The 27,099-nt window shown below is 38.0% G+C and overlaps 1 protein-coding gene across 3 annotated transcripts; it reads left to right on the top strand.

Moving 5' to 3' along the window:
• Positions 1-27,099, top strand: NEDD1 (NEDD1 gamma-tubulin ring complex targeting factor). Of its 3 annotated transcripts, none has more exons than XM_037389195.1 (15): positions 1-124; positions 1,334-1,477; positions 3,355-3,449; positions 4,885-5,001; positions 6,247-6,387; positions 13,744-13,973; positions 14,983-15,184; positions 16,133-16,319; positions 19,308-19,439; positions 19,646-19,693; positions 20,130-20,353; positions 21,083-21,239; positions 21,537-21,693; positions 24,185-24,251; positions 24,952-27,099. In XM_037389195.1, the coding sequence occupies exons 2-15, from the start codon at positions 1,342-1,344 to the stop codon at positions 25,054-25,056; spliced, it is 1,998 nt and encodes a 665-aa protein (XP_037245092.1). In that variant the 5' UTR covers positions 1-124; positions 1,334-1,341; the 3' UTR covers positions 25,057-27,099. The 3 variants fall into 3 exon arrangements, with proteins under 3 accessions (XP_037245092.1, XP_037245094.1, XP_037245093.1); XM_037389197.1 differs by having other exon boundaries at positions 51-261; XM_037389196.1 differs by having other exon boundaries at positions 93-229.

Raw genomic sequence — 27,099 nt, 5'->3', positions numbered from 1 at the left:
GCCCGAGCCAATCGGGGCGGCCGGCGCCTGGTGGCGGGTCCGATCCCTGAGGAGGCGCAGGGCCGGGCCGGGCGGCGGAGGGGCTCGGGCTCGGCTCGGCTCGGTGCGGTGCCCACCCTTCCAGGTGGGACAGCGGCGGCGGGGGAGGCGGGCGTCCCGTCACATCCCGTCCCGTCCTGTCCTATCCCGCCCCGCCCCGCTACGCCGCGCCGCGGGGAGAGCGCGGAAGGTGGGAACGGCCCGCAGCGGGGCCCCGCCTTGGTGGGAGCGGGAGCGGGGCCGGGGCTGGGGCCAGGTCTGGGCGGGGGCGACGCCGGTGCCGTGGGGCGCGGGTGTGTGGAGCGGCTCGTCCCGCGGCCTCCGGTGCTGGAGGAGCGGAGTGGGGCGGGGGGAGAAGCCCCGTGCGAGGCGGAGGGAGCGGCGCCGCGGGCCGATGCCTTGGGCAACGGCCGAGCGAGGGGGGTTGAGGACCTTGAGTTCCCTGAGTGACTTTTGTCAGCGCTGCGCGTCTCTCTTAAACGTTCTTGGCAGCGAGCATTAGTGGCCTGAAGCTATGTAGAAACGTCCCGGAAACTTTTGGCTAAAGGGTGATTATGCTTTCAGGTGAAAGAAAAGGTTTGCCTTTAAGAGGCCTTGTTTTTCGCCTGTTTAAAGTTGCCCAGAGTAAAAAAGCTGAGAATAAACTTTACAAACCTGGATTCGGTTAACCTGGCTTTAACTCTTAAAAGAATGTCTGTCAAAACAAGTAGTAATAATACAATGGTGGCGGTAGCGGTCTCTTTTGTTTTTAATGTTATGTAAGCTGCGTTGAAATGTGACTCATTGTCCCTTGTTTTCTACTGTTAAAGCCCTATTTTCAAGGATTCTCGGGTATCCCCTTTTAGGGAGATGAGATGAATAGTGAAGTGAGTCCTTCAGGCCCAAACTCCCAGCCTTCTCAGAATCGGTTTGATTCTAGCTTGTGCATCTCCATCTGCTGGTGGGAAGTGAGTCCGTGAAATACTCACGGCTTCCTGTTAGGCAGCCGTAAACGGAGGAGATCCGAGCATCGTTTTAGTTTCTTGATACCATGGAGGGGATAGCTTCTTTTGTGAAAAGGAAAGTATACATTTTCTGCAAGAGTTCAAGTAACAAAAGTGTGGCATGTCTGCTGCTTCCAGTAATTTGTTCAGCTGAACAGTGCTAATGGTGTAATTCAAATGATTTAATCTATACCATTGTTTTCTTGATAACCAGGAAATTTATTTTTGACTTGTGAAGTTGCCTGTTGTGTATTTTTACTTCTTGTATACATTCATTTTCATTTTTTATTTATTTATTTTTGCAAAAACAGGTGCAGCCATGCAAGAAAGCATACGTTTTGCTTCAGCAGGAGATGATGTTAAAATATGGGATTCCATATCTCTAACTGTGGTGGAGCAGTTCAACCCACATACACCCCCACACCCAGTCAGCTCGCTGTGTTGGGCCAGCAATAGTATCCTTTACAGTTTCAGCCACAGTTTTGTGGGTGTTCTGCAAAATTTCAGTGCATTTTTGAAAATGAAAGTGTCTGTAACTCACAAGCCTAATGCAGTTTTGAAGTCTTGTATAAAAATATTTGTATATATCTGTGGTTCTCTGATGAAGTGATGTACAAAATAAACTCATGCTAGCAAATGCTTCTGGAGAATTTTCTCCCCTTTTAGGAGGCTAACAGTTTTTTAGCGATTATGATATGCTTCAGTTGCCTACCACCTGTAAAACTTACTCATTTGTTTCTTTAATAGTTGATTACAATATTCACTTCCAAGGCAGTGCTTAGTTTACTTACAAGGTTGAATAAAGCAATTGCTAGTGTAGTAGCGTAGTAAAATTCTATACATAGTCTAGAGAGGAAAACTGAAAGACTTTGTTTTCCTGGAACAACATCTCATTGATTCTGGTAGCCTTTGATAGTGTACTCTGTAGGCACTCGTTTTCTTTGCACTGTTTGTACCATTTACAGAGGAAGCACAAGTGTGTTGGATGTGTGGGAAAACATCCATAGGACGGTGGTGATTCATGTATGAAAATGGATCTGGCTCATTTAGACCTTTCCACCTGTCTTAGAAGCCTATTATAAGCTAATGATATGAAGTGCCAGGTGTGAGGTGAATGTATGAGAAATTTCATGAAAAGAGTGCACTGTCAGGTGAACAGCTTGTATGGCTGTCATGGGAAAAGGCAGCAATGTCTGATCTTGATGTAAAAGAAGGAAAGGATGCTGGCATATAACAGTGAAGTCCTGCACGTTCTGAATGTCTGTCCTCTAAGGCTGCAAATAAGTGGATGTATGAGAAAAGAGCATAATAAGCAGAGCACAAATTAGCTATGGAGCTTGCAGAGAAATTGAAACGTAGATATAATGTTCTTATATCTGTATACTTATATAGATATACGCTTACGTGTTATTTAGTCAACTTTTAACTATAGACTGTCTGGTTATGCTCTCTTCCACGTAGTTTCCTCTTCATCCCCTATACTGAAACAATGAAGTATCTTACTGTATATGCTTGTGAATGTTTGTTAATTTGTTAGGGATAAAGCATTAGTTTTGGTTCTGTGTAATTCTATAAGCAAAAATGGTGCCTTTAATGAAAGAAATAGGAAGCAGTAATCAGTCTACAAGTTCTTTGGTGTTAAATCCAGCCAATTAACCTCTATTCTTAAATCAACAAATATAAAATCACAGTGGGCATTGGCAATACAGGACACAGATCTAAATGGTTCATGGGGGTGCAGAGGCAGTTTCCCTGCTCTGTAGTTCCATATTGAAAGCTTTTCTTACTGCTTTGAGGTACCTGATGTCATAAAAAGGTTCTTTTGGGGTTTTTGGTTTTCTTCCCTCAGTACAGAAGGAGACAAATTAGCAAATGTTCTTTGTACTCTAGAAACTGTATGGTGAGGTAGATTTAACATTTGCCGTGAACAAGAGTATTCTTTAAATCCCTAGCCTGCTAAAAGCAACAGACATTCCTTTGAACTCTAGTGATAAATGGGGCTCTTACTTACTTGAGGATCGTGGGGAAACAAAACTGTAGACCGGATAAGCTACCTTAGCAGTTAAAGAGCTCTTAAATAATATCTGCCAGGTATTTCTGCTCTCTGAAAAAGTTGCTGTGCCTTGTATTGGGAAGGAAGGGCTGTAGTTAATGTGAGACCTTCTTAATGAAAGCTTGGAAAATAACCTTATGTGTCTATTTCTAGGTCCCTTCAAGGTACAGTACTTTGGACTGTTTAGGCAATCTATCTTCTGTTCAGTTAGGAAAACTTTACAGTTGCTTTTATTAATCACCAGTATAGTGGAACTATGGTCCGTAACTTGTGACTAAGATAGATACCTGGCCACTGCTTCTGCTGCTGGTGATAAAATAGTTGTTTGGAGTTGTAAAAGCAAGCCTGTTCCACTCTTTGAAATAGCTGAAGGAGTAAGTATGAGTATGCTGTTCCCTGTTTGTTTGTTTGTTTGTTTTGCCTGCTCTGCCTTGTGTACTGCTTGTATCACATCTGTTCTGCGTATTGGGATCAACTTAATTTTAGTTATAATGCATATATAAAAACATTTCCTTGTGTGTAGTTAAATGCGTATAGAGTCAGGGGGAATAGTGCTTTTAAAATAAGTTCTACCAGTAAGAAAATACAAATGTGGTTATGCTAGCATCTGATGCTGATAGCTTTCTGCTGTAGGAATTTGCCTTTTGAGTTGCAGTGTAATAGCCCAAGGCAGTCGGTGGTTCAAGTTTGATCTAATGCGTACGTGACAGAACAGGGCTGAAGTTGGAACTTTTTCCCCGCTTGAATTGTCAGTGCCATGCATGTCTGTGAATTGTACATTGAAAAACTTAAGAGTCTACGTAAGGGTTGTTCTTGGAGTGTATGTGTGCTACCTTCTGGAAATACATGAAATAGGAGAACTTCTGTTGTGGTTGGGGTTTTTCTTCCTGTTAAATGGAAGTGTGGCATGATGAACTCTTCAGAAAGATGGACTTAATTTTAGAAGAGTCTCTTGACATGGTTACTTGAATTACTTGTTAGTGTGTCCTTGGATAGCTTTTGTAATGCTAATTTGGACTGGAAATTTTCTGAAAAGGTGTTCAAACCGGGCTTTTAGGTCGCTGAAGAAAACGCTTTCAGAGGTGGAGTGTTTGTCCTGCAGATTTCACTAAATCTGATCTACAACTAGTGCAATCATTTCCAATTTTACTATGTCAAAAATTAGATGGGCTTGGTTTTTTTTTTTTCTTCATTCAAATCTCAGGAACTTAAAAGTGAATTTTCAATGTGATAGAACTGAATAATAATTTGTCTTCAATGTAGGTCTATCATTAAGATTGACGTTTTTTTCAAAAGCTGATACTTCAGTGATTATTTTAAAAAGAGTCACTTTATTATGAGGTTTGCTGCTATAATATTCTTTGTAATGTTTAGGGAATGTGAAACACGTGACTTAGACAACTTTTTTGATTTTCTTTTAAGGAGGTTTTTTTCTAAAGTTAGCATTTTCGTTTTAAAACTCAATACCTGAATATAAGTCTGTGATTGCACTTTAGGGAGCTATAATTTAAAGGGAAGATGCATACTGAATGAAAAAGTGCTAAAAAAAATTGACATGGGAATGGAAAAGTGTGAGCAGTTGAGAGCTTATTAATTAAAGTGTTTAGATCTTGAAGCATTACTAACATACCCAAACTGGACTGGATTTTAAGTGCCTTCGGATGGGAAATGACTGTAGTGTACCAATAATTCTGCTCTTCAGTGGGATTGTGTGTTAATGAAGATGAAAACACACGTCAATATGCTTTAAGTAGATTTGAATAAATCCCTTAATTATCTTTAACATACTTTTTTCCCCTTCTTCATCAGGCAAAACAGACATGTGTGAGCTTGAATTCTAATTCTTCATATATTGTGAGTGGAGGCCTTGATAACACTGTTAATATCTGGGATCTGAAATCCAGAAGGCTTTACCGTAGCCTTAAGGTAAGTTTGCCTGAGGAAGAACTAGCTTTTGTGACTTCCAGGTTTTGCTGCCAACTGTAAAAAAACAAAATAAAAAACCAAAATAAGCACCCAAACCCCAAAACTTTCTTGGAGTTCCTATTTGTAGGATCAAGTTCACATATAGGAGTAAACATATGTGTCATACAAACATACACAAGTTTCTGTTTTTTTGTGCTGTAAATAGCAAATTTAATATAACAAGTATACTTAACTTAAAGTCTTCAGAGTATGATTTTATAAAATATATGTTTAAATTTTCAGAATAGGCTTATTTTGTGAATTGGAATTGATAAATCTCTGATGGGGATTTTTTCCAAGGGTAGCATTTCAGATAACTGCTGTTTTTGATACATCAAACAAGAAAACACTTTTTTTTTTTTTCATAGAATACTGTAGTAGAACTAACGTTACGCAAAACTGGGACGTGGTCATTGTCTTTTAACAGATCTGGTATGAATTCTCTAACACCTTTTTCTGATGCAGAAGACTTAGGATGGTTTAGTATGTTTCTATGACACCTTGAGTAGATGATTCTTCCTCATTTAGGACCACTGTTAAAGAGGCTATAATACTTTAGCTTTGATTTGGGTGGTTTTCCTTGTTTTTCTTGGACTTCTAAAGTTACAGTTTGAAACAAAACTACAGAACAGCTAATACAATGCTTTAAATATCTTTATCTGCCTTTTGGGCTAGAAGTACTTGATTATCTCTCCTTACGTATTCAGTAAACACAATATCATTATTGCAAATGACTATACTGGAAAGGTATTTCGCAAATTTATGTTTTAATATTAGAAGTAACAGAAAGGGAAGTTGGCTGTAGTATATCAGATCAACAGAAAGTATATTCAAATATTGCTGGTTTCTGGAAGACTTTACTTTTAAAATAACATTACTGATACCTTTGGTAGATCTCTCTATGGTTGTCTTATTAAAATATTATATATAATCACAGCATCATCTTTAGCATCATCTTTACTAATTTATTGAAATAGTTTTCTGAAAACTGTTGGAGTGGTTAAAATATTATGGCTGATTTTCAGTATATTCTGCTCCTGTATTTTTGAATATTCCATAATAACTCTTAAATTATATTTTTAAATGTTACAGATGGTCCGAAAAAAAACATCAAGCTGAAGTTTTTCTGCAAAACCACAGATCAGGAAGAAACACAGTTATCCTGAATGTCTTTAACCCTCTCCTTATAACCTTCCTCCCCCACAGGATCATAAAGATGAAGTCACATGTGTTACATATAATTGGAATGATTGCTACATTGCTTCTGGATCTTTGAGTGGTGAAATTATCCTACACAGCATCACCACCAATTTATCAAGTACTCCCTTTGGTTATGGCAGCCGTCAGGTATGCTATCTTTACTAAGTTTTTTTTCAGGTATGAAGCTTTAATTCACAGTGTTTAGAAATCGAAAGTACGTGTCAAGAGCTTTTAATTTTTGTTAATCTGTTTCCTTTAAATTTTTAAGGATACACTTAGGAAAGGAAAAAAACCCAGACTGCTGTGTATTGCGGTGTATTCTAGTCTTAAATAATAGGTAGCATTGAAATACAAATTTCTTAAGTACCTTTTACATACACATTACAGCAAATCTTAATTTGTAGACTCTGGTTCCTCAAGAACAAACTTCTGCGCCTCCTAGAACAGAACAAAAAACAGTTGGCCTTACAAACCAAAGCAGGATTTCAATGCATGACTCAGTGTATATTGTTGCAAAGAACAAAGACCGTGCAGCTTGGGTTCTGATTTACCCAAAGTAACCAGATTCACAACTGAACAGAGACATCTGTACAGTAGGGGTGAATATAAACCAGCATTTGGAAATAATAAATTTATTTAATCTGGAGATTAAAATTGCACAGCTCTCAAAGAGAAAAGCAGTGAGATTTTATATTGCCTACTTGGGTGTTTAGGTAAGATTTTGGATAACTAATGTGAAGGAGAACTGTGCAAAAGACAAACACAAAGCATGTGTACTACTTGAGGGCCTTGGTAGGGTTTTCCACTGCAACTCCTTTTTGCAGACTCAAAAGATAGTGGAGAATTAGTGGGTATCATTAGGGGAATTCCTTTGATATAAGGGCATCTGCAGCAGTAAATGAGCTGTGTTGTCCCACTGGAAGTTCCAGTATGTGTTTTTAGTGTGAATGTTGTCTTGGGCACAGACAAGTGTTAGTGTTCTAGGCATTCTTTTATTTTTCAGAATCATTTTTACAGAGGTAGTAGCTGCTCAGGGGACACAGAACTGTTGCTTTGGTCCTAAATCTGACCTTTAATGTCACAGGGAACAGTGAAGTTGTGACTGGCTCATTCTGTGTTACTGCAACAGCTTTTTCAATCCTAGACTGCAGATAGTGTATGAAGTTTAAATTTTTCTCCTGTCTAGCGTGAGCAATATAACTTGATGAAGAATCTCTTACAACTTTATAGCATCACGGGAATTGTGGTGTAGTTTCTGTTGAAAAATCTCTGCTAAATTCAAACTATCTCTGCCCTTAGGTGCTGCAGCATCTTTGATCTATCACCAGTCTCGTACTTCTATTGCAGCAAAATTGTACTTCATACTTGGTTTGATCTTAAAAATCTATCTATATAGTCAGTTCGTTTTTCTGATTTGATTGTTACGATCTTATGAAAAATGTGGATGTGAGGCAGGAGCTACACGGAAATCCATGGCTGGATTACACAGCTTAGGTGACTGTCCAGAGTGGGGACAATGCTGCTAGTTAATTGTGAAATGAAGAAATCCTTATGAGGATGATTTGCATCAACCTGTTTGATATATTCAACTCTTTCTACAAAAAAGTGATTAGAAATAATTGATGCAGTGAATAGCTGTTTTGGCAGATGAAATCAAGAGGCCGACTGCAAAGCTGAATGACCTTTAAGATGGGCAAAGAGATTTAGAGTGTTAAATCAAAAGTAATTGCAAAGCACAGAGCTACTGTTCGCTTTCTGAAGGGTCTGTAGCATTTTCTAAAGGGGGCAGTTATTTGATTGTGGTCTTCATTTAAAATGGAATTGAGCTGTAATTGTGTAATGGGATGGCTACTTAGATGTCCCAGTTTATCAGCCTATCTTACATCCTGAAAATTATCTTTGCTTTTATGTATGAAAATAACTTTTTTGTTTTGTTTTAATTGGTACTTGTAGGGAATTGCAGGTTTAATTGTGCAGTGAAGCAAATATCTGAAGACTTTTGTAATTCTGTTAAATTTAAAAAGTCCCTTTACTTGATTTATAGTTGAGGGGCCCAGTTTTCTAAGAGTAAGCTTGAATAGATACACTGTGTATTGTCCTGTTTGATCCTGGCACTAGCTGTCTGGTTTAGTAAGGGTCACCACTCCCTAGTAATTTTTTTTTACAATTGGGGAATGTGAGGTCAAACTAACCTTATAAGTTTAGCTTGTCTGTGTTTGATTCAGCATGGTGGAATGTAGTTTCCTGGCCAGTTAATTTCTGATTTTGTGTAGACTCTGCAAGTAGTAGAATAGCCCAAGGTTGCAGTGCTTTCTGTGACCTTAAACAATTTTCTTTCATATGAGTATTGGCCTATATTCTATTAATTGATTTTGATTTAGAAACACCTTTGTGCTTTATTAGAGTTGAGTTCTTGCACAGAGTTGTTTGCAGATCCCATAATTTGTCTTTGCTGTTGGTATTCATTTAGGCTACCAGATTCTTATCCACTTGTTGTTGTGAGGATGAATTAAGGTTTGTTTTGAAACATAATGTTTGTTCAAGTCTTCACTGCCTGGTGCTGTTCTCCTAGCAACAGGATTTAGTTTAGTTGTTTGAACAGCTGGCTGATTTGTAAAGGAGTGTGGTAAGTTCTGGTCACTTTGTGTAGTGAAACAGCTTTAAAAGCTGAAGACTGTCAACTGTCTTTACATCTGCTTTCTCACTTAAAAGGCTCACTGAGGTATAAAGGACATTAAGAAACTATACTATCTTTAAATAAGGTAATCAATGATGCTAGACTACATTTGGTTTAGTTTTGGGCTTTTCATGTTTTCCAACAGTGAACAATCCTAAGTGTAACTAGTCCTTCTCAGCAATGGACCAACCATTTTCTGAAGTGCGCTGTTCCTTGTCTGGCTGCCTTACTGTGAAGCTTCCTACTTTTATTTTCTACAGAAAATCTACTCCAATCACAGCTAATACAAAAAGATGCATATAGCTTTTTGTGCTATGCTGACCAGTAAAATGTTTCAGAGACAACTTAATTGTCTTTTTGTGGATGAAATACGTTGTGCTAAATGTTTTTCTGGTAGTTCTGTGTGCACAGAAGTTCCAGAAATCATCAGGAGTTGTACTTGCTAAGATGTAGTGAAACTTGCTTCATACTTGTGTGGTTTTGTGGGGTTTTTTTGTCTTGACAGGTTAGTTCCGAAACATGTCTTTTTTCCAAATAACTGCGTCATTTCTAATAATCTTGAAATTATTTTAGTATTAATAACTAAAAGCATTAGAAGTGGGAAGGGGGCATCTGTTTTCTGTTCATACATTTGATTTTCAGCCAGTGAACAGCTATGCTGACTTAAAATAAAGCAAGTATCTTAAATATCCCCCTAAATCCAATCCAGGTAAGACACTTAAAAGATATTAGACTTGCTATACTTAGGCTTGCTAGTTGACACACATTCCCGCCCCCCCCTTCCCCCCCACCCCACCCCCCCCCCCCCCCCCCCCCCGAAACCTGTCCCACACATTTGCCATTTGATTCTGTGGATGAAATTGTAATCTGTAAATGTTCTTTGGCTTCTTTTCAGAAAAGTACCAGCATTTAATTTCTCACACATCCTCAGCTAATTTTTTTCTTGTAACTAGTAAATCTTGCAGTTAAACCATATAAACCATATGAGTTGTGGGCCCTTTTTAGCCTTACAATTCCTGTTGCTGGCATTACAGAGGCCAAGGAACTCTACTGGGGTGGTTTTCAGCTAGGCCGACTTTGAGGCCCTGGTGTCCAAAATCCAAGTAACAAAACTTTTGATTCTAAACTGTAACTTAGGAAAAAGGGGACAGAGTAAGTGAAGTTCAGCTTCCTCAGGAAAATTTTTTGATGACAAGTGTGCTCAAGTTCTGTGTGACTTCATCATGTCACCCGAAAATAAACATTTTTTTTGTTTTAAAGACTGGTCTAAAAACTGTTACTACATATTAATTTCTTGTCACTAAGATAAACATGTATTGAAACTAAAAATAGGTGATAGAATCTGATCTAGAATAGTATGTGTGACAGCTCAAAAATCTGTACGGAATTAGGATTGGCAGAGGTAAAGAGGGATGAAAAGTAGGAAAGAAATCTGGTAAAGAGAAAAGAAAGGAACTGAAAACAGAAAGACTGAAAAAGAGAAGTAACTATGCTTTTATGTTAAGTATTAAAAATGTTAAATTCAGGGACATAAAGGAACATTTTCTCTGTGCATGCAAAGGAAAGATTTCATGAAAATTCTTTATTTTAGCATCCTCTTTGGCAATAAATGTAATCAAAGAGAGAAGGCTGGGAAAGTAACTTGAGAATTACAACAAAAGAAATACTGTAAAGGAGATAAAACTGAAAGACACTTATGCCTAGCATTAGATTATCCTGGATCTGCCCCCTGTGGTGAGTGGGGAGGGGTCCCTTTTACTTTTTTCGTAATGTCAGTACTGAACAGTTATGTGTACAACATAGGACTAAATAGCTCAAATGTCTAATCAAGTGTAATAGCTCCTCTGTTCCTGTACAAGGAGTCCCATTGCCTTGCTGCACTGGGTCACAAAAGAAAATACTTTTCTGTGTAAACTTGTCTAGCTTTCATAGTTTATGTGTGTTTTAACGTCACTCCAGTGAACACTGGATAGCATGTTGGCTTTTTGTTATTGTTGTAAAATGCATGTAGACTTGAGTCAGTATTTTAAAGATGAAGACAGAATGCCACTTCATTAAGCCTGTTCTCATTCTAAAACAGTTTCTAATTTGTTCTTTGATTATGGATGTCATGTAGAGATGAGGAAAGTTTAGCTCAGACTTCTCTAAGTAATGTAGTTTGACCATCTGCATCTTAATACCTAATGCTTTCCCATATGAGGCTTGGTTGTCTGCTGTTTCTATACTGTGCTAAGCTTAAAGCTGTATTCTTTCACACAGGTGCTTCTTAGAGAAAGCTTTTTTTTAAAAAAAACTTCAAGTTAAGTGACTCATTTCTGGGAGGAGAAATGCTTTAGTTTTGTCTTGTCAAGCAGCCTTTCAGAAATGAGGTTCTTTGTGCCTCCAGCTGTCTGGGCAGGAGTTTGAAACTTGGGCATGTAGCATACTGCCAGGGATGCCAATATGATACATTTGACTGTCTCATAAAAGCGTGCACAAATTTAAGCACCTCTGTTCCTTGAGTCTGATCGAGCAGTTGCATTGTTGCAAGTGAAGTTTATTGCTAACCTAATTCAGTGAAAGTGAGGAGTGAATAGGAGCTTCCTCACAGCTCTTTCATTGGCAACCTGGAATTGAACTGTTAGGCTGCTCAGAGGAAACACGACAACTTCAATGAGTAGCGGGGAATAGCAGTAATAGGGGGAAGGTATCTGTGTAAAAGAAAATGGAGAACTTGCCTTGGGCCTTTGAGATTAGAAGGAAAAATGAGAAAAGGAAATGTAGGACTTAGTAGGATAGCAAAGGAGGTTTGGGGGGAGCTAGGAGAGAGTAGTCTTGGTGGGCAGGATGACAGAGGAGAGGGACAATGGAACATGAACAGATGCCAGGGCAGTAAGGAAGGTATTTGGAGATGAAGAATTGAGAGAACTGTAAGGGACAACATGTTTCCCATATAGATCATGTACATAATTGAAGCTGTTACTTCTGAGTCTCTCAGTATTTCATTTTTTAATGTAAATAAATGAAAAATGTTGATAAAAATTCTCCATGATGAGTAGAGAACCATAGTGGTAATCAACAGTCATCTTGTGTCCTATCTGAATATGCATTTGAGGGTGCCAATTCTTCATGGGGCAGTTAGGCTTTCAGCAAGACATGCAATACAAGTGCTAGCAATTATGTTGGAGGCATATGAAACCAACACATAACGCCCGTTAAAATGAAGTTAAAGAGTGAAATAGGATAAAATCCAGGACAGTGCATTGCAGTGTGGTCTATACTAGAATAATATAATAGCTTTTGAGAGCATTTTGAGAAAAATAAAATGTAATGACTCTCACCTGACTGGAGTAAAGCACTTGATTCAGTGTCTGGTGAAAAAATATTAGAGAGGATGGAGGTTGGAAAAGAACTGAGGGTAGATAAGAAATTGGCTATAAAAAAGTAGACAGTAGATAATATTGAAAGAAAATATTTGGGTTATTAGTAGCTAATCTTGTTTAATATTTTCAGTAATGGTTAGGATATGAGAAGTAGAGCTATGATGAGACACAGTTGGAAGGTCTTGTCCTTAAGAGAGAAGATTGTGTCAGTACCCATAAATGATTGAAGTAATAGACACAGGAACAACTATGACAGTATAGAAATCAAAGTACCACACCTAGGTCACAGTGGAGGCTTTTCTTCCTAGAAAATTCTTAAGGTAAAAGAAGGACTTGGGCTTCTTGGTCATAAAATGGCAATGAGCAACCACAACAGACTGGATCACAAAACCCCCCCCGTAATCTAGGTTATATCAGGATGAGTATTTACGGTACAAAACAGAGGAAGTGTTAACTGCCTTTGCAAAGGCAGTAGCAAAATGTTTGAGGACCATACAAGATTTTGCTTGTCCATCAAGAAAGGTTTAAACTGGGAGAGTTGCAAAAAGACTGTGATGGTACTGAAAACCCAGTCTCGGGAGACTGAATCTTGCTTATTGTTTATAGCAAAATAAAGCCCAAAAGGTGAGGTGGCAGCTTATTAAAACAGAAAAGCAGCACTGGGGAGTTGGGAGACAATTTATATGTAAGGGCATTATTGTCACAGTGGTGACAAAATGGGTCATAAATAAAACTTATCTGGAAATTGAGTGCTGCAAGTTAGTACTAGAGCAGTGTCTGAAACATTCTCTGAAGCAGTATGGTGGCAACAAAGTACTTAAACGCTTCTGAAAGGTAAGGGAAATTCCGTGTTACATGGTTCTGTGATAGCAAGGCTGCACGTGGTAAACCAAGCATATTATCCTTTTCTGTGGTCCTAGCTCATGGCGTGAAGTTGGTTCTTCTGCAGGACCTACATAATTGCGTAACTGTGGTGTCTGTGTGTCTTCTCAAATTGGCTTACATCCAAGTATGTAAAATCAGCGGAGGGGAATTAAGTTTAACATTCCTGGCTAGAGACCAATTGGTGAAATAATGTAGCTTTTCACTCCTTTAATTTAGATGCGGTGTGGGTTTTTTTGTAGCGTGTATGATAGCATGATACTTGCTGAAAAGTCGAGAAACTTTTCCAGAAGTTGTTTTTCTCGTGTGTTGGGTCTGATCTTGTTTTGATCATTTTGCTCATCAGCTCATATGGTACCCCATACTGATATAAAAAAAAAAAATGTAGTCTGCCCCCCTAACAACAAAAACTGCATTATAATGCAAAATGAACTTTTTTAAACTTATGATTTTTCAGAGTGGCTAGCCTTTGTAAACTAATGCAACATCTGTATTCCTTCCTAATATGTTTGTGTGTTTAGAAAATAATTAAATGTTTAATAGTGGTATTACAATTCTTTTTTTTTTATGTCTGTTTTACAGCCTATTCGACACTTGAAATATTCAGCCTTTAAGAAATCCTTGCTGGGCAGTGTTTCTGACAGTGGAAATGTAACTTTGTGGGATGTAAATAGCCAGAACCCATATCATAATTTTGAAAACCCTCATAAAGCACCAGCTTCAGAAATCTGCTTTTCTCCAGTCAATAAGCTGCTGGTTGCAACTGTAGGTTTAGATAAAAGAATTATTCTCTATGACACTTCAAGTAAAAAGTGAGTATATTAAAGACCTTTTGATTTTTGAAGGATCCTCACTTGGTTTTTATAAACTGAAAAAGCATGCCTGACTATGACATTAAATACTTAATTCAGACCACATTCAGAGTGGTTGAAGTGGTTGGCACATTGCTACTGGAGAACCTGTCCTGTAGTCCACTTCACGCTTCTATTTAAAAATTAAACAAACAAAATCCCTCAAACAATTAAAAAAACCCCAAGGCATGTGGGAGCTAATTGAGATGCTCCTGTGGGTGACCACTCCCAAGTGCTTGTGTATGGGCTTTTCTTCTTGATACAGAGCAGTTCGCTTCTGTCAGGGACAGTACAGCCTGTGAGGACCTTCAGCCACCTGAGCTTAGCTTGGCTCCTTTTCTACTTAGAGATTCAAGACCTACCTGTGCCACAGAGCTGCTGAGACAGTGAGTTATATATGGGAGAGGACTGGTGAAAAAGCAGGAAGTATGGGGCATAGGTGATGGGACTGTGTAGTAAGAGAGTAGAATGGCAAGTGGTTTCATGATGAGACTTTGGTTCTTAGTGCAGGTTGTGCAGGCTGAATAAAGGTTCAAGTCTGACTCTGGTTTGGAGGGCTGTAGTAGAAGGATGCAAACCAGGACCTGAAGTTCTTCCTGGAGTTGTGGGAAGGTTAGAGTTAATAGGCTTGGGAAGCTAGAGGATGTATGTACTATGATTGCTGCTGGAAGTGATGATACCAGTAAATACATGTTGATGTCAGAACTGCTGTTACGAAGGCAATTTGATCCTGTCCTGCTGAAGTCTTCCGGGGCATATGCAGTCTTTAATTTATTGAGAGTGACCACTTAGTATAAGCCTAATCCGCTGTTCCATAAGATGTTTTGCTGAATTTCCTTGACAGTGGAGAAGTGGAACTACTGACCTGTGGCTGAATTAAGAAAGCTTTTTTTTTTTTGTTACTCTGTTTTGAAAAGTGTAGCTTTTGACCTCTAAAAGCTTCTTTGTCCTGTCCTTTCCCTATTTGAAGGTTACTGACAACAATAGTAGCTGATTTTCCTCTGACAACAATGGACTTCATGCCTGATGGTACTACTTTGGCGATAGGATGTTCCCGGGGAAAAATCTACCAGTATGACTTAAGACTACTGACATCACCGATGAAAACAGTTGTTGCTCACAAAGGCTGTGTAAAATGCATACGTCTTCAGTGCAGTAGCACTTTTTCCAAGGTAAAAAAACCTTTCCTTTTTATTGCTCAATACGCAAATTAATGAAAGCAAAGCATAAGATTAAGTTGTCAAAAAATTTTTCATTTCTAAGCATTAGAGATGTCAACAGAAGTGGTTTATACCAACATAGAAATTAGATACTGCACAGTCTTAAGTGTAATTTCAGGGGGTTTTGATGTGGAATTCCCCCTGCACCTAGCCTCAGTGTAGAAATGAGTGAAACTTTAGTCTTAATTTCCAGGTGCGAATATGCCACTGATGCAGATAATTTCGTGGCACTTAAAATTGATTTGTAGGCAGTAGCAGAAAGGTCTGTAATTGCCCTTCCACTTACAAGGAGGATGCACTGCTGCCCGTCTTGAGGTATTTTGCATGGTCTTCATATATGGTCTTTTGCAGGGATGTATAAATAGTAGAGAAGTTGATTAGATAGCCGAGTAGTCTTAAGAGGTTCTTCCAAGACTTAATTAGGCTCTACTGTATCCAGAAACCCCACGCATCCATTCAGTGGAGAAGAAACTTATGAAGTGGATTCTTTACTGCTCTGAGACTTTCCTGGTCTTCTAGCACACTTGCTGCTAGTGGTTGACTATTCCTTTACAATTTGGAGTGTCTAGTAATGTAATCTCTTACTTTCCCTATAGTTAAGCCTAGGATCAAAACTCACTTATGCCAGTCCACTCCATTGTTACCTTAAGTTCTGTTGCTATTCTTTTGCAGGCCTACACAGTAATTCTGTAATAATGCGGATGTTTCCCATGTTATTTGGAGTTACATTAAGATACTTTTTTTTTTATATTTGTAAAGATATATCTCCTAGGCAACCTTTGCAACTGGATTTTTTTTATTTTATTAGTATTTTGAAGTAAAATATAAGCCAATATTCTTTCTTTCTTTTAGCTGAAGGGATAATAACTTCTCTTAATTTGTGCTGGTTTTTTTCTTCAGTCTAACCTTACGGGTTCTTCAAATAAACCTGTATCCAAAAGAGTAGAAGTCAAAACTGGTAGCCATCTTGGAGGAATTCAAAATACTGACATCAAAAATGTTGCCTCTCAAGCGTCAGCCACAGTTTCGTCTCATCTGACATTGCCAAATGAGAATAAGGGAGGAGACATTCCTCAGGAGAAAACAGGTAGTGGTGTCTTCCTACTCTTACTGTAATTGACATAATGTAGAACAGGGGTCCTCAAACTACAGCCCCCCAGGGTCCTCAATCCGGCCCCCGGTATTTACAGAACCCCCCTGCCCCCCCCCTCCTGCCCCCGCCCCGCCGGGGGTTGGGGGGGAAACCAAGCAGCCGCAGATGACTGCCTGCCACTGCATCCGCACGCCGGCCCCCTGGTTAAAAAGTTTGAGGACCCCTGATGTAGAAGATGGATGGAATATTTCATAGTTTGACCATTACAGTATAAAAAATTTCACTGAGGGAAGGGCATTCATTTGGAAAAACCATGTGCACGTGCATGCACATCTGCACCCTCCATTTCCCTCCCTTATTATGAGACCGTGGTAAGTGAATTGGCTCCTACTATAAGCTTAAGACGTGAAGTTTAAAATTCTGGACTTGAAGTAAAAGCATGTAAAAACTCTACAGTGATGTTGTGGGGCCATCTCTTGCGTTCTGACTTCCTGTAGATTATCCTTATGTCCATAATGTATTTACTGATGCAATGTCTGTATGGAATGCAGAGCTAATAGTTTGTAATTCTATTAATAACCAGGAGTAACAGACATCCTCTGAAAAAAAAAACAACCAAACAAAACACAGAAAAAACCCCACAAACCTAGTCCAAAAATCCAAGTGAGAACTGAACTGTATTTTTATATGAGGCACGATTCCAATATCACATGGTAGGAAAGATGTTAAATATAGTTGCAAGTATGGTTAGTTGTATAACTGTACTTGCTATTTATGCTTCTGAAATTAACGAGTTCTTCATAAGAATTCTGAGCATAATTCTGAAACTCTGCCACTCTGTGAAATGTACTCTTAAAATTTTATTTAATTCAAGAGTTCTGAAAATATGGTCAAATCAGTAGCACTTAGTTTGATTCTTGAAAAAAAAAAAATATCCTCAAGCCATTTTAATGCAACAGCACTCTTCCCCTCCCTTTTTAAATAAGGAGAAATACATTTAGCAACAGTAATTAGGCAATAAGGCACTGTAGTCCATAGAGACGTGTATTAATGACCTCCCTTGGGTATGCAGTAAAGTATGAGGTGAAGTAGAATGCTTACTATGTACGCAAGAAGTGTTGCTAATTAAAGTTACCGAATGGTGTGGAAAATTTTATTTCAGTAAAATATATGATTTGTTCTCTTCAAATAAAGATGTAACGGCTGTTACCCCTTAAACAGGACTATGCATAATAAATAATTGTCTTAAGAAAACAAAGGCTTACAAAGTAAACCAAATATTTTTTATTAAACTGAGTGTTCACTTTAGAAGTAAGACCTCTGTAGATTTCAGAAGATAGTGTCTAAACTGGAATGGATGAGAGAGCTCAACCTGTATTTGTTCTGTGGAAACTCTTCTAGACACTGATTATGGGGTTTAACTTTTGAGAAATAAGGTGCATTCAGTAAAGTGATCTGATAGCATATTTAAAACAAAAAAACCCCCATCTGTTCATACAGTTTAGAAACTGAATGGAGCTTTTTGTCAGAGGCATTTTAAAGTACGAAAATATAAATTATGTCAGAATATGATGAGAAGTTTGGATGTACTTTGAGCTGGCTTCCCATAAACTTCTATTTGACAGCCATCCTCTGGTTTAGGTACTTACTACATTTAGATTACTGGGAATAGGTATTGCCCTGGTTTTTGTATTGCGCTTTTTCCATGTAGCTTCTCTGTAGGTTCTGGCACAGGTTAATACTGCACCTCTAGTTTCATTTGGTATGCCAATTATTTGCTCACCTAGCAAGTGCAGTCCTGTTTGTGTCACAGCTGACACACCTGAAGGAGTGGAAAATGTGATACATTAATCCATTTAAAAGTGAAAACCTGACTCGAGTTCCAGTTTATGTAAATACATGGACATGATTGATTGAAGTCATCCACACAGGCATATTTTGGATCCCTTGAACAAGTAATCCCACACAGAGTAGTAGCTGCAGGTTTTATGAACAATGGCTTATTTTTTTTTTAATTAAAGTAGGTAGAAAGTACAGCTTTTGTATGTACAGGTGATTTACCTATTGCATGGCACTAATGCTCTTTGCCTAGATCTTAACCTATACAAAATCTAGGCACTTCTTGAGTTAGCAGTTCAGCAAGGGCAGAATTAGCAGCTTGTTTATAGTCCTGATCTGTTTTTCAAACATATTAAACTGTAAAAATTATTTAGGTGGTTATCTTAGCAGTTCGATTAATTTATTCCCCATCTAAAAACTGTAGCTTGAATAATTACTGTTCAGGTTTTTTTGTGGTTTTTTTTTTTACTTAAGATTTGCTTCCAATCTTCAGACAACTGTCCCTGCTACTATGCATACAAAAGTTAACTTTTTATTTCTGATTGGGTCAGGGCTGGGGCTTGAGGGTGTAGTAGGGAAAGGTCTAGGAACAGCTTTCTTTTGTCTGCAACTGTAACCCCATTCTGATTTTCTAGTATTAGAAATAAGCAGAAAATATCATAACATCAGCTATAAAAATAGATGTTTCCTAGTATCCCTTAGAATGTTTAATGGCCCCAGTGAAGCAGATTCTCTTCTTGCAGGATAAATTTAAAATTTGATCATCTGAATGTGGTTACCTTCTTAGTGGAAGGTGCATTCACTAGTTTTCATTTCACCTGATACACCATAAATTTGCTGCATCCATTATGTAGATTGATCTGAAAATGAGTGCGTTCTCTAGTTCGGCAACTGTTCTTTTCAAAAAGAGGAAAGGATTCCAACTACATCTTATTTTTGTTTCTAAGTATCTTAGCTTTTAGTTCTATTCACCTTGGTTGACAGCCCAAATGAGGAAGTTAAAGTTGACCCTCTAACTGGAATCTGTAGAAGGTTCTAAAGTTCTTGCTGGACTTAGCAGGCATCATGCTTGCCATGAAGATTGTATGACATGTTATTTCTGGAAAATGTCAATTAATAACTGAATGTTATTGTCCTTTTAAGGCTTCCCCCATAGTTGCAGCTTGGATGTGATTCCATCTAAAGAAACAGATCATGGGAAAAGTGCGGTTTTGAATAAATTTGGTGATTTGAGTCGAAGTAGTATAGGAGATGTGTTTTCTCCAGTCAGAGATGGTAAGTTGCTAATACTGAAAATTTTAAAGCATCATTCATCTGCATGTAGTGTGATATTGATATAGTGACATTTGTGTGTTACTGACTGGTGTACCTGCTTGGTATCTTAATTTGTCTTTGATCATGAACTTGACACAATGATACAAATATTGGTGTAGGTTTCATTTAATAAACACTTAATTTGTCTGTGTTCTGGTATTTTGTAGATGATATTGCAAATAAAGCGAATGAAGATCATGAAGGAAAAGGAGATGGTAAACATACTTTCAGTGTGTTTTTCTTTGTCAGTGGTAGGCCTTTGGAGGCCTGCACTGGTTCTTCCGTGCTCGTTTTGTTGTACCACTGAAAATAAACAAACTTTGAAAGCAGACACTGAAACAGATGAACTTTTGTGGAAATTGTCTGACATGTTGTGGTGCTAAGATACAACGTGGTAACAGGAAATCAAAGAGTATGGTCCTGAAGCGATTTTGATTTTCCATTATGCAATTTACAGTGCTATGTAGAGGCTTTTCATGTTTTATTATTTTCATAAGGACAGTGACAGCATAAGTTGGATTTAAGGATTTAGGTTTTGTGGGGTACAGTTTTGGGGGATTTTTTTTATGTGGGTGTGCAGGTGTCTTAATTGTGGGGTTTGGGGTTGGTAGTGTTTGACTTGTGTGTCTCACCCTTCCCTTTCCATTTTAGGTCTGGATTATCAGTCCTACGTTTTGGGTTTGGATTTTCTCCCACAGCTCACTACTGCTCTTCCAGTAAAAAGAAACCCAGTGGGCTGCAGTGCACAAGGGATAGGGTCTAGCCCATTACATGCACTTGTGGGATCTCCAGTTAAAGAAGAGGAAGAACATCCAGAGACTGACACTAAGAAAACGAATCTTGGAAAACAAGAAACTAAAGAAGGCTTAAAGCAGGTATACTATACTAATTCTTGTTACGAGTGGTCTTTTTAGAATCTTGACAGAATACTACTACTTGAAGGCAAAATATCCTTAGTAGTGTCCCATCTAATCTTATTTTGCAGCTCTGGTCGCGCTATTGACACAGATCTGTAAAATGCGCAGTTTTAAGTGCATTGGCCTTCAGCAATGGAAGATAAATGTATGCTTCTCTTAAATAAGCTTAGGTTACAAAAGTTCACAAGAAAAAAACCTGGGCTAGCCTGAGGAGTAATTTGATTTTTCTAGAAAATCAAGAATGATTGTTAGCTGGTTGCACCAGTATGATTGTTTGTTAGGTCAATTCCACCCTCTTCTTTCCCTGTTCTCCATCTCCCTCTTATTCCTTATTGAGATATGTTTGATATACTTCTGTGGAGACCCTAGCTGCTTTTGTATTGCTTTTGAGAAGTCTGAGTTTGCTAGGAATGGTGTTTATAACTTTGCCACAAAATGTTTGATGTGAAAATGAGAGGCCTCTACTTTTTGTGCTCCTTTCTGTGTGTGTGCACTTGAGGCAATTTTGAATAATTTAGCGATCAATTTTTAAGATGTCTTGCTAGAAAATTAAAAGTATGTATTTGTGTAGATTCCTAAAACCAAAAATGTTTGGAAGTGCATTCCTGAAAACTTAGTCTTCAAATGCAACTAGATAATAAGTAGCGTTCATATTTTTTTAGACATTATTATGATTTTTATTGTCAGCTTTCAAAATCAAGCTCATCAAGTGTAGAATCTGTAACTTCAAGTCATCCACCACCGTCCACTGCTATAAAGGCTCCTGATACAAATGAAAGACTAGTGAAGAATATTCAGGCCCATCCTGCATATGATCTACCAGTAAATGGTACTACCTCAACAAGTAAGTTGATCACTTCGGCCCAGTGTTAGGTATGGTTGATTGTGAACCGATGTGAAACCTGATAAAATGGCCTTAGCCTTGAAACAGGATGTACAATCCTGAATCTTCTGTAAATCCAGTTAGTCTTCTAGAACATCGCTGGTTGCCTCTGAAAAGACTCATTCTAAATCTATTTTTTTAAAATAATATTTGAGATAAAATATTGACAAACCTGAAGACAAATAAAAATCAATGTCATGGAGTACAAGAGGCTGTGTGGTTTCTTTAGTATCTTTAATTATATTTTCAATTGTAAAGGTCCAAAGATAGTATCACCTGTCACTGCTGGAGTTGCAAGTTCATTGTCAGAAAGAATAGTAGAAACCATTGGGAGTAGCAGACCAAATGCACCGCTGACATCAATCCAAATAAACTTCATTCAGAATATGATACAAGAAACAATGGATGACTTCAGGTACTGGTATTCATGCAGAACATTTTTGTTTTCAATGACCTGTTTTCTTGGTAAGATGTTTTAGCTTGTACTTCAAAAAATTTCTGCTTGCATTAGAACATGACACCATTAATAGCCCTAATTTTGGAAATCTAGGTATGAAATTGTTTTTTATAGATTTGATGACGAATTATAGATTGAGGTCTCTGAGAGCTGTTAATGCATGGCCTTGCTAACATGTTTTCAGAATAAGTGTTTGAATACTTCTTGGGTGGTAAATTTATCTGGATAACGAGGTCCTTACTGCTTTCATGAAGCCTTGTGCCCATTTCTTTCCTTCCCCATTCATCCCCTCTCCCAGCAGGAGAAATGTCTCTTAAATTTGACAATGTGGAGAGTTTGATCTCGACAGCTGACTTCTATTGACTTTGATTTGTTGTTAGCTTGGCCGTGTAAGGTAAAACACTGTGTATTTCTACTGGTGAAGCTTTACATTACAATAGCGTTGCTGCTGTAAGTGATGGTTGGTGTCAGGTTACTTTTTGTTTGTGGACACCCAACTAACATTTCACTTGTCATAAAAGAAGTAAGTCAAATTACCGTGGATTTAGAGTGGAGTTTGGAGGAGGTAGAGTAGTTGAGAGACTTACATCTAGGAGATCACTTCCCAACTCATGTTTAAGATGAAGTAGACTGAGTGAGATGGTGGAGGGGAAAAGGATTGCCAGGCAGGGGAAGTATTGCTGTCTCAATGACAAAAAGCAATGCGAAACTAGGATAGTAGGTCTATGTGCTATGGCTGTTCTGTATCTGCCAACATAAAAATAGACTGAATGTTATCAAATGTCTTTAAATAAGAATATAGTATAGTAAAACTCCCCTGGGACTTTTAGGCAATAATCACTCATCTGATTTAAACTGTAACTTTCACATGACTTACAATGCAGTCTATGGATTGCAGATATTTTTTCTTTAAAGTCTGTGTTCAGGCATCCCTATGTTGGAAGGTATGCTTGTCAGTCTTGTGCTTCCAGTATCTGAGATCTGGAGCCTCAGAGATTGTGTTTCTTTTCTGACCTATGCTTCCTGGAGTGCCTGGAAGGCTCTGCTGGCCCTTTTCCGAGTTGTAAATCATGGATACATTCAAACTGAATGTAAAAGATTGTACTGAGGTCAGTAAAAGGGAAGGGAGCCATTGCAAGCTTCTCATTGACATAAATACCTTTCACCTTCTGGACTCTGAGGAAGGAATTTTTATTGCTCTTGTCCGAAATCCATTCCTCTTCAAGTAATGGGGAAAACCCAAGTACCTTAGAAAAGGACCAGGAGGAATATATAACTCATTTGGTTCCAAAAAGCTGCTTGTTTCTTGAAATTCCTGTCTTTGGGTGATAACCTATATTTTTGCATTTCTAAGCTGCCAGCTGGCCTCTATGCTTCATATACCTGAAGACTGTTTGCCTCCAATAGGAGTTCTGAAGCACAATAACCTGTTGAAATAAAAGTGAAGAATATATTCCCTTTGGGTTTGCTATACGTTTTAGGAAAGGAGAATGAAATAAGATCTGTGTCTACTTAAGTGCCTTACTTTCTTAGGCCAGTGGTACCCATAGCGCAGTATTTGGTCTCAGATGATTGCGCTGTGATGTGCTGTTCAGGAAGAGCATATGAGCTTGCCCGCTTTTTTGTGAGTTGTTCTCCTTGTTCCTTCTCAGCATCTGGGACTGTTGTGTTAGCGCAGGGGTCCTCAAACTTTTTAACCAGGGGGCCAGCGCGTGGATGCAGAGGCAGGCAGTCACCTGTGGCTGCTTGGTTGCCCCCCCAATCCCGGGCAGGGGGGTCTGTAAATACCAGGGGCCGGATTGAGGACCCTGGGGGGCCGTATCCGGCCCGTGGGCCGTAGTTTGAAGACCCCTGTGTTAGTGTATCGTTCCAAGGGTATTTCCAAGCTTGGTTCATGTAGTGTGGAATAGTTGCCCGTGAATTGACAAACTCCTGCCAATTCATGGACAACACTGCCATTACCTCTTATGTAGAGTAACCTGGACCATTCTGTGAGCTTGGGGGTAATGTGTCATGTATCACTGTTCATGTTTTGGGCCCTCCCACAAAAGAATGCTGAAAATGATGTACTGAAAAGCTGTATCTTCAGTTACTGATAAATATCTTTCTCTGTGGTAATCAAAATGGTAAAACGAGGGAAGTTCACAGCTTGCAAGTGAAAACACAGTCTTGGTATCACCATGTATATATTTAAACAGATTTGTACCTAAACAGAAAAGATCCTAAGTCTCGTTTTTTAAGTGTACAAAAAGAAAGTCAATGTTGTAACAAAGGATTCCAGAAAAATAAGCCATAGATGAATATGTTTAATGGCTTAAGGGTTTTTAGACTCTTAGTTTCACCACATTACTAAGGTGAGGAATTGTGGAGTTCTGGGTGCTGAGGACTGGAGGGAATTAGTGTTTCCTAAATAATACTAAGCATTGTCCTTTTGCAAATCTTCCCCCAGAGAAGCATGCCATCGGGATATTGTGAATTTGCAAGTGGAGATGATCAAGCAATTCCATATGCAGTTGGTAGGTACAAAAAGCATGATGGGAAATACGTTCAGTTTTCATTTTCAGTAATACCAAGGCATGCCAACTTGTTTTCTCAAAACTGAAAATCAGTTTTGCTTATTAAGAGAAAGAAAGGGAAGACTGGATGTGAAAGAGGGGGAAACTATGAATTGGAATCTGTGAAACTGTTTTATGTTTGATAAATAAAGGGAACATATGCATTGGGTAGGTATCATGAATTCCGTATTTCAGGAGTTATAAAAAGACAAAAGGGAAACAAATTCAGCTGTCCTTTGGGAAGGACCAAGGGTTGGGGTAAGGAGGAGGTAGATGGAATTCAAATAGAAAGCTTTACTTACAGGTATCGCATGCATACTGAATTGTGTTCTGTGTTCTTTAACTTCACCTTTTTATGAATCTTTGTTCTTTTGATCTGCGTTAAAAGACATTTTCTGGGTACTGAACATTTGAATGGAACCTGCATTAGTAGATTCTTATCCTGGAGAAGTGCAAAATATTCTTTGATAGAATATTCACTAATGTATTAATGATCAAAATACTGTATGTCAGCATAAAAATAATCTTTTCTTATCAATTTTTTTTTAAAACAGTATTATCTATGGTTATTTAATTTTCAAAAGCAATATGAAAATGCATAGGATAAAACTGGAATAATTAACTTCATAGCTACTGATTGGGACTTATTTCTTTTCTCTAGAATGAAATGCATGCTTTACTTGAAAGATACTCTGTAAATGAAAGCTTAGTAGCTGAAATTGAGAGACTACGAGAGGAAAACAAAAGGCTGAGGACTCACTTCTGAAAGATTTACGCTGCTACTCTGAAAGATTTAGCATGAACTCACTACAGGTGGTATGTTGCTTATGACAGATCATCCATCATCACTGAATTATTGTATGAAGATCTGCTATTATTTTGAACATGAATCTTTTCTTTTAAATAAAGGGTGTAAGATACTATATGTAATTATAAAATTTGTAACAGATAAACATTGTATAAAAAAGTTTGTGTGCTTATGCTAACCACCTTGAACTACTTCCTCCTAACAGAAAAACTAAGAGGATAAGTACATTATCCGCACTTTTAGCAACATGTGAAGTGCCTTTTTATAAACAAAACCAAACCAGGTTGGATGCCTTTTCTGTACGAAATTTTTGATATACCTACTTTTCTATCTGCTTCTCTATTTTACTGCTGTCAGAAACAATTACTGTAGCTTGCCTTTCAGATACTTTTTCTTAGAGAAAAAGGGGAGACAGAGCTCATCTTCTGCATGACATGGAATCCTGTTTATAAGGACCTGGAAAGTACAGTATTTGGTTAACTTTATTCTGTTGGCAACTTTTCTATCCGAAGTAAAACTAGAGCTTGAAAATACTCCCAAATTCAGTGCCGTGATCTTTCTTACTGTATTTGTAAGTCTGACATTTGTGCTTGTTTGCTGTAAACTTTGTTGTTGCAAATGCTACTGCAACTGCACAGTGAATCTATTACAACTTCAGCTACGAAACTAGAACTCTTTTTATTTACATGTATTTGAATATTGTCATAGCTCGTCCACTCTGAATGCCGCTTTAGGCTTCAAAATGTAAGTATACTCAGCCATTAATAACATTGCATTGTGTAGATGCAGTCTCCCAGTCTTTGACGCAAGCATGTTTTTGCGCCCTGCCCTGCCCCACCACACTTAATATTGAACAGTTGTGTTGTAGTTTTGAATTTTGTTGGTTTAGTGTTATTGTAGCCTTTTTGAGACAGCTGCATACCAAATCTAACTATGACTTAGTTGTATGATTAACATAACAAACATTAAAGAAAAATCATTACTTCAGTAGCATCATAGTATCATAGTTGTGGGTAAACATGTCTGAAATGAAGCTCAGTATGACGTTCTGAATCTGCAGAAGTTCATGGGAGGTTTGGCTTGGCCTTTATTTGTGCCAAGAGATTAAATTAACTAAAACCTTCAATTTTAAATTTAAAAAATAATTTAAATTAAAAATTTCTCTGAAAGACTTCAGGTGCTTCTTGCTATTTAAATTGTTCTGGGAGTTTCTTAATTTTCCCACTAATACTTGGTTGTTTCTTTTCACACAACCAAACTCAAACAAGGAAGGTTTGAGAACATGGTGAGAGTTTAGTTACAACTTTGAGTGTTTAAATACACGATGGCACTCTTCTACTAAATGAGAAAGCCATAATATATAGTGTAACTTATTTTTATATGTTGTAAAACTAAAAAAACTCAACTATCTATACCTTTTCCTTATCTTTTAACTTTTTTAAAAAACTTTTTTCTTTTCACATCAGTGAATGACAAGTACAATCTTGTAGTAAATGAGGGTGTTCAAGTAGTCTTTAATATGAGGGACAGGGCTTTTAAGTGTCTGCAGTTGTACTGCTTTTATAAACTCCTAAAAATATTTCTATATCACATTTAACTTCATAGTGAAAGGAAGCAAAGCAAGTTAGGTTTTTTTTTTTAGTAACTTAACACACAGTATAGAGAACTTTTCATAAGTTCATAGGATGCGTAAGCTTGACACATTGACTACACAGTTTGGGAAGACAATAGTTGTTGGAAGTAGCAAAAATATCTTACTGTTCTTCTGCATGCTTTGCAGTGTTAATGAAGTAACCTTGCATATTTGCATCTCTTGATTTGTTCCCCAAGTGCTCTTGCTAGTATACCCAGATGACAGCAGAGAATTAGACCAGTGTTTTGGGTATTTGGCTTGTAGATATTTTTTCTTGACTAAGAACTGTATAATGTTTTTCATAATTCCCAAATGGAGGAGACTATAAGAAGAGTGATTAAAAGGGGATATTTCTTCCTCTTTTTTTT

Source organism: Falco rusticolus, chromosome 5 (genome assembly GCF_015220075.1).
Source record: "Falco rusticolus isolate bFalRus1 chromosome 5, bFalRus1.pri, whole genome shotgun sequence".
Taxonomy (NCBI): Eukaryota; Metazoa; Chordata; class Aves; order Falconiformes; family Falconidae; genus Falco; species Falco rusticolus.
This window is presented reverse-complemented; position numbering and strand designations above follow the sequence as displayed.

Bases quoted from the DNA above. Each gene is read 5' to 3' on its own strand.
- NEDD1 (XM_037389195.1), top strand. From the start codon at position 1,342: ATGCAAGAAAGCATACGTTTTGCTTCAGCAGGAGATGATGTTAAAATA. The intron at 6,388-13,743 runs GTATGCTATCTT...TCTGTTTTACAG, and splicing joins TTGGTTATGGCAGCCGTCAG to CCTATTCGACACTTGAAATA. The intron at 19,440-19,645 runs GTAAGTTGCTAA...GGTATTTTGTAG, and splicing joins GTTTTCTCCAGTCAGAGATG to ATGATATTGCAAATAAAGCG.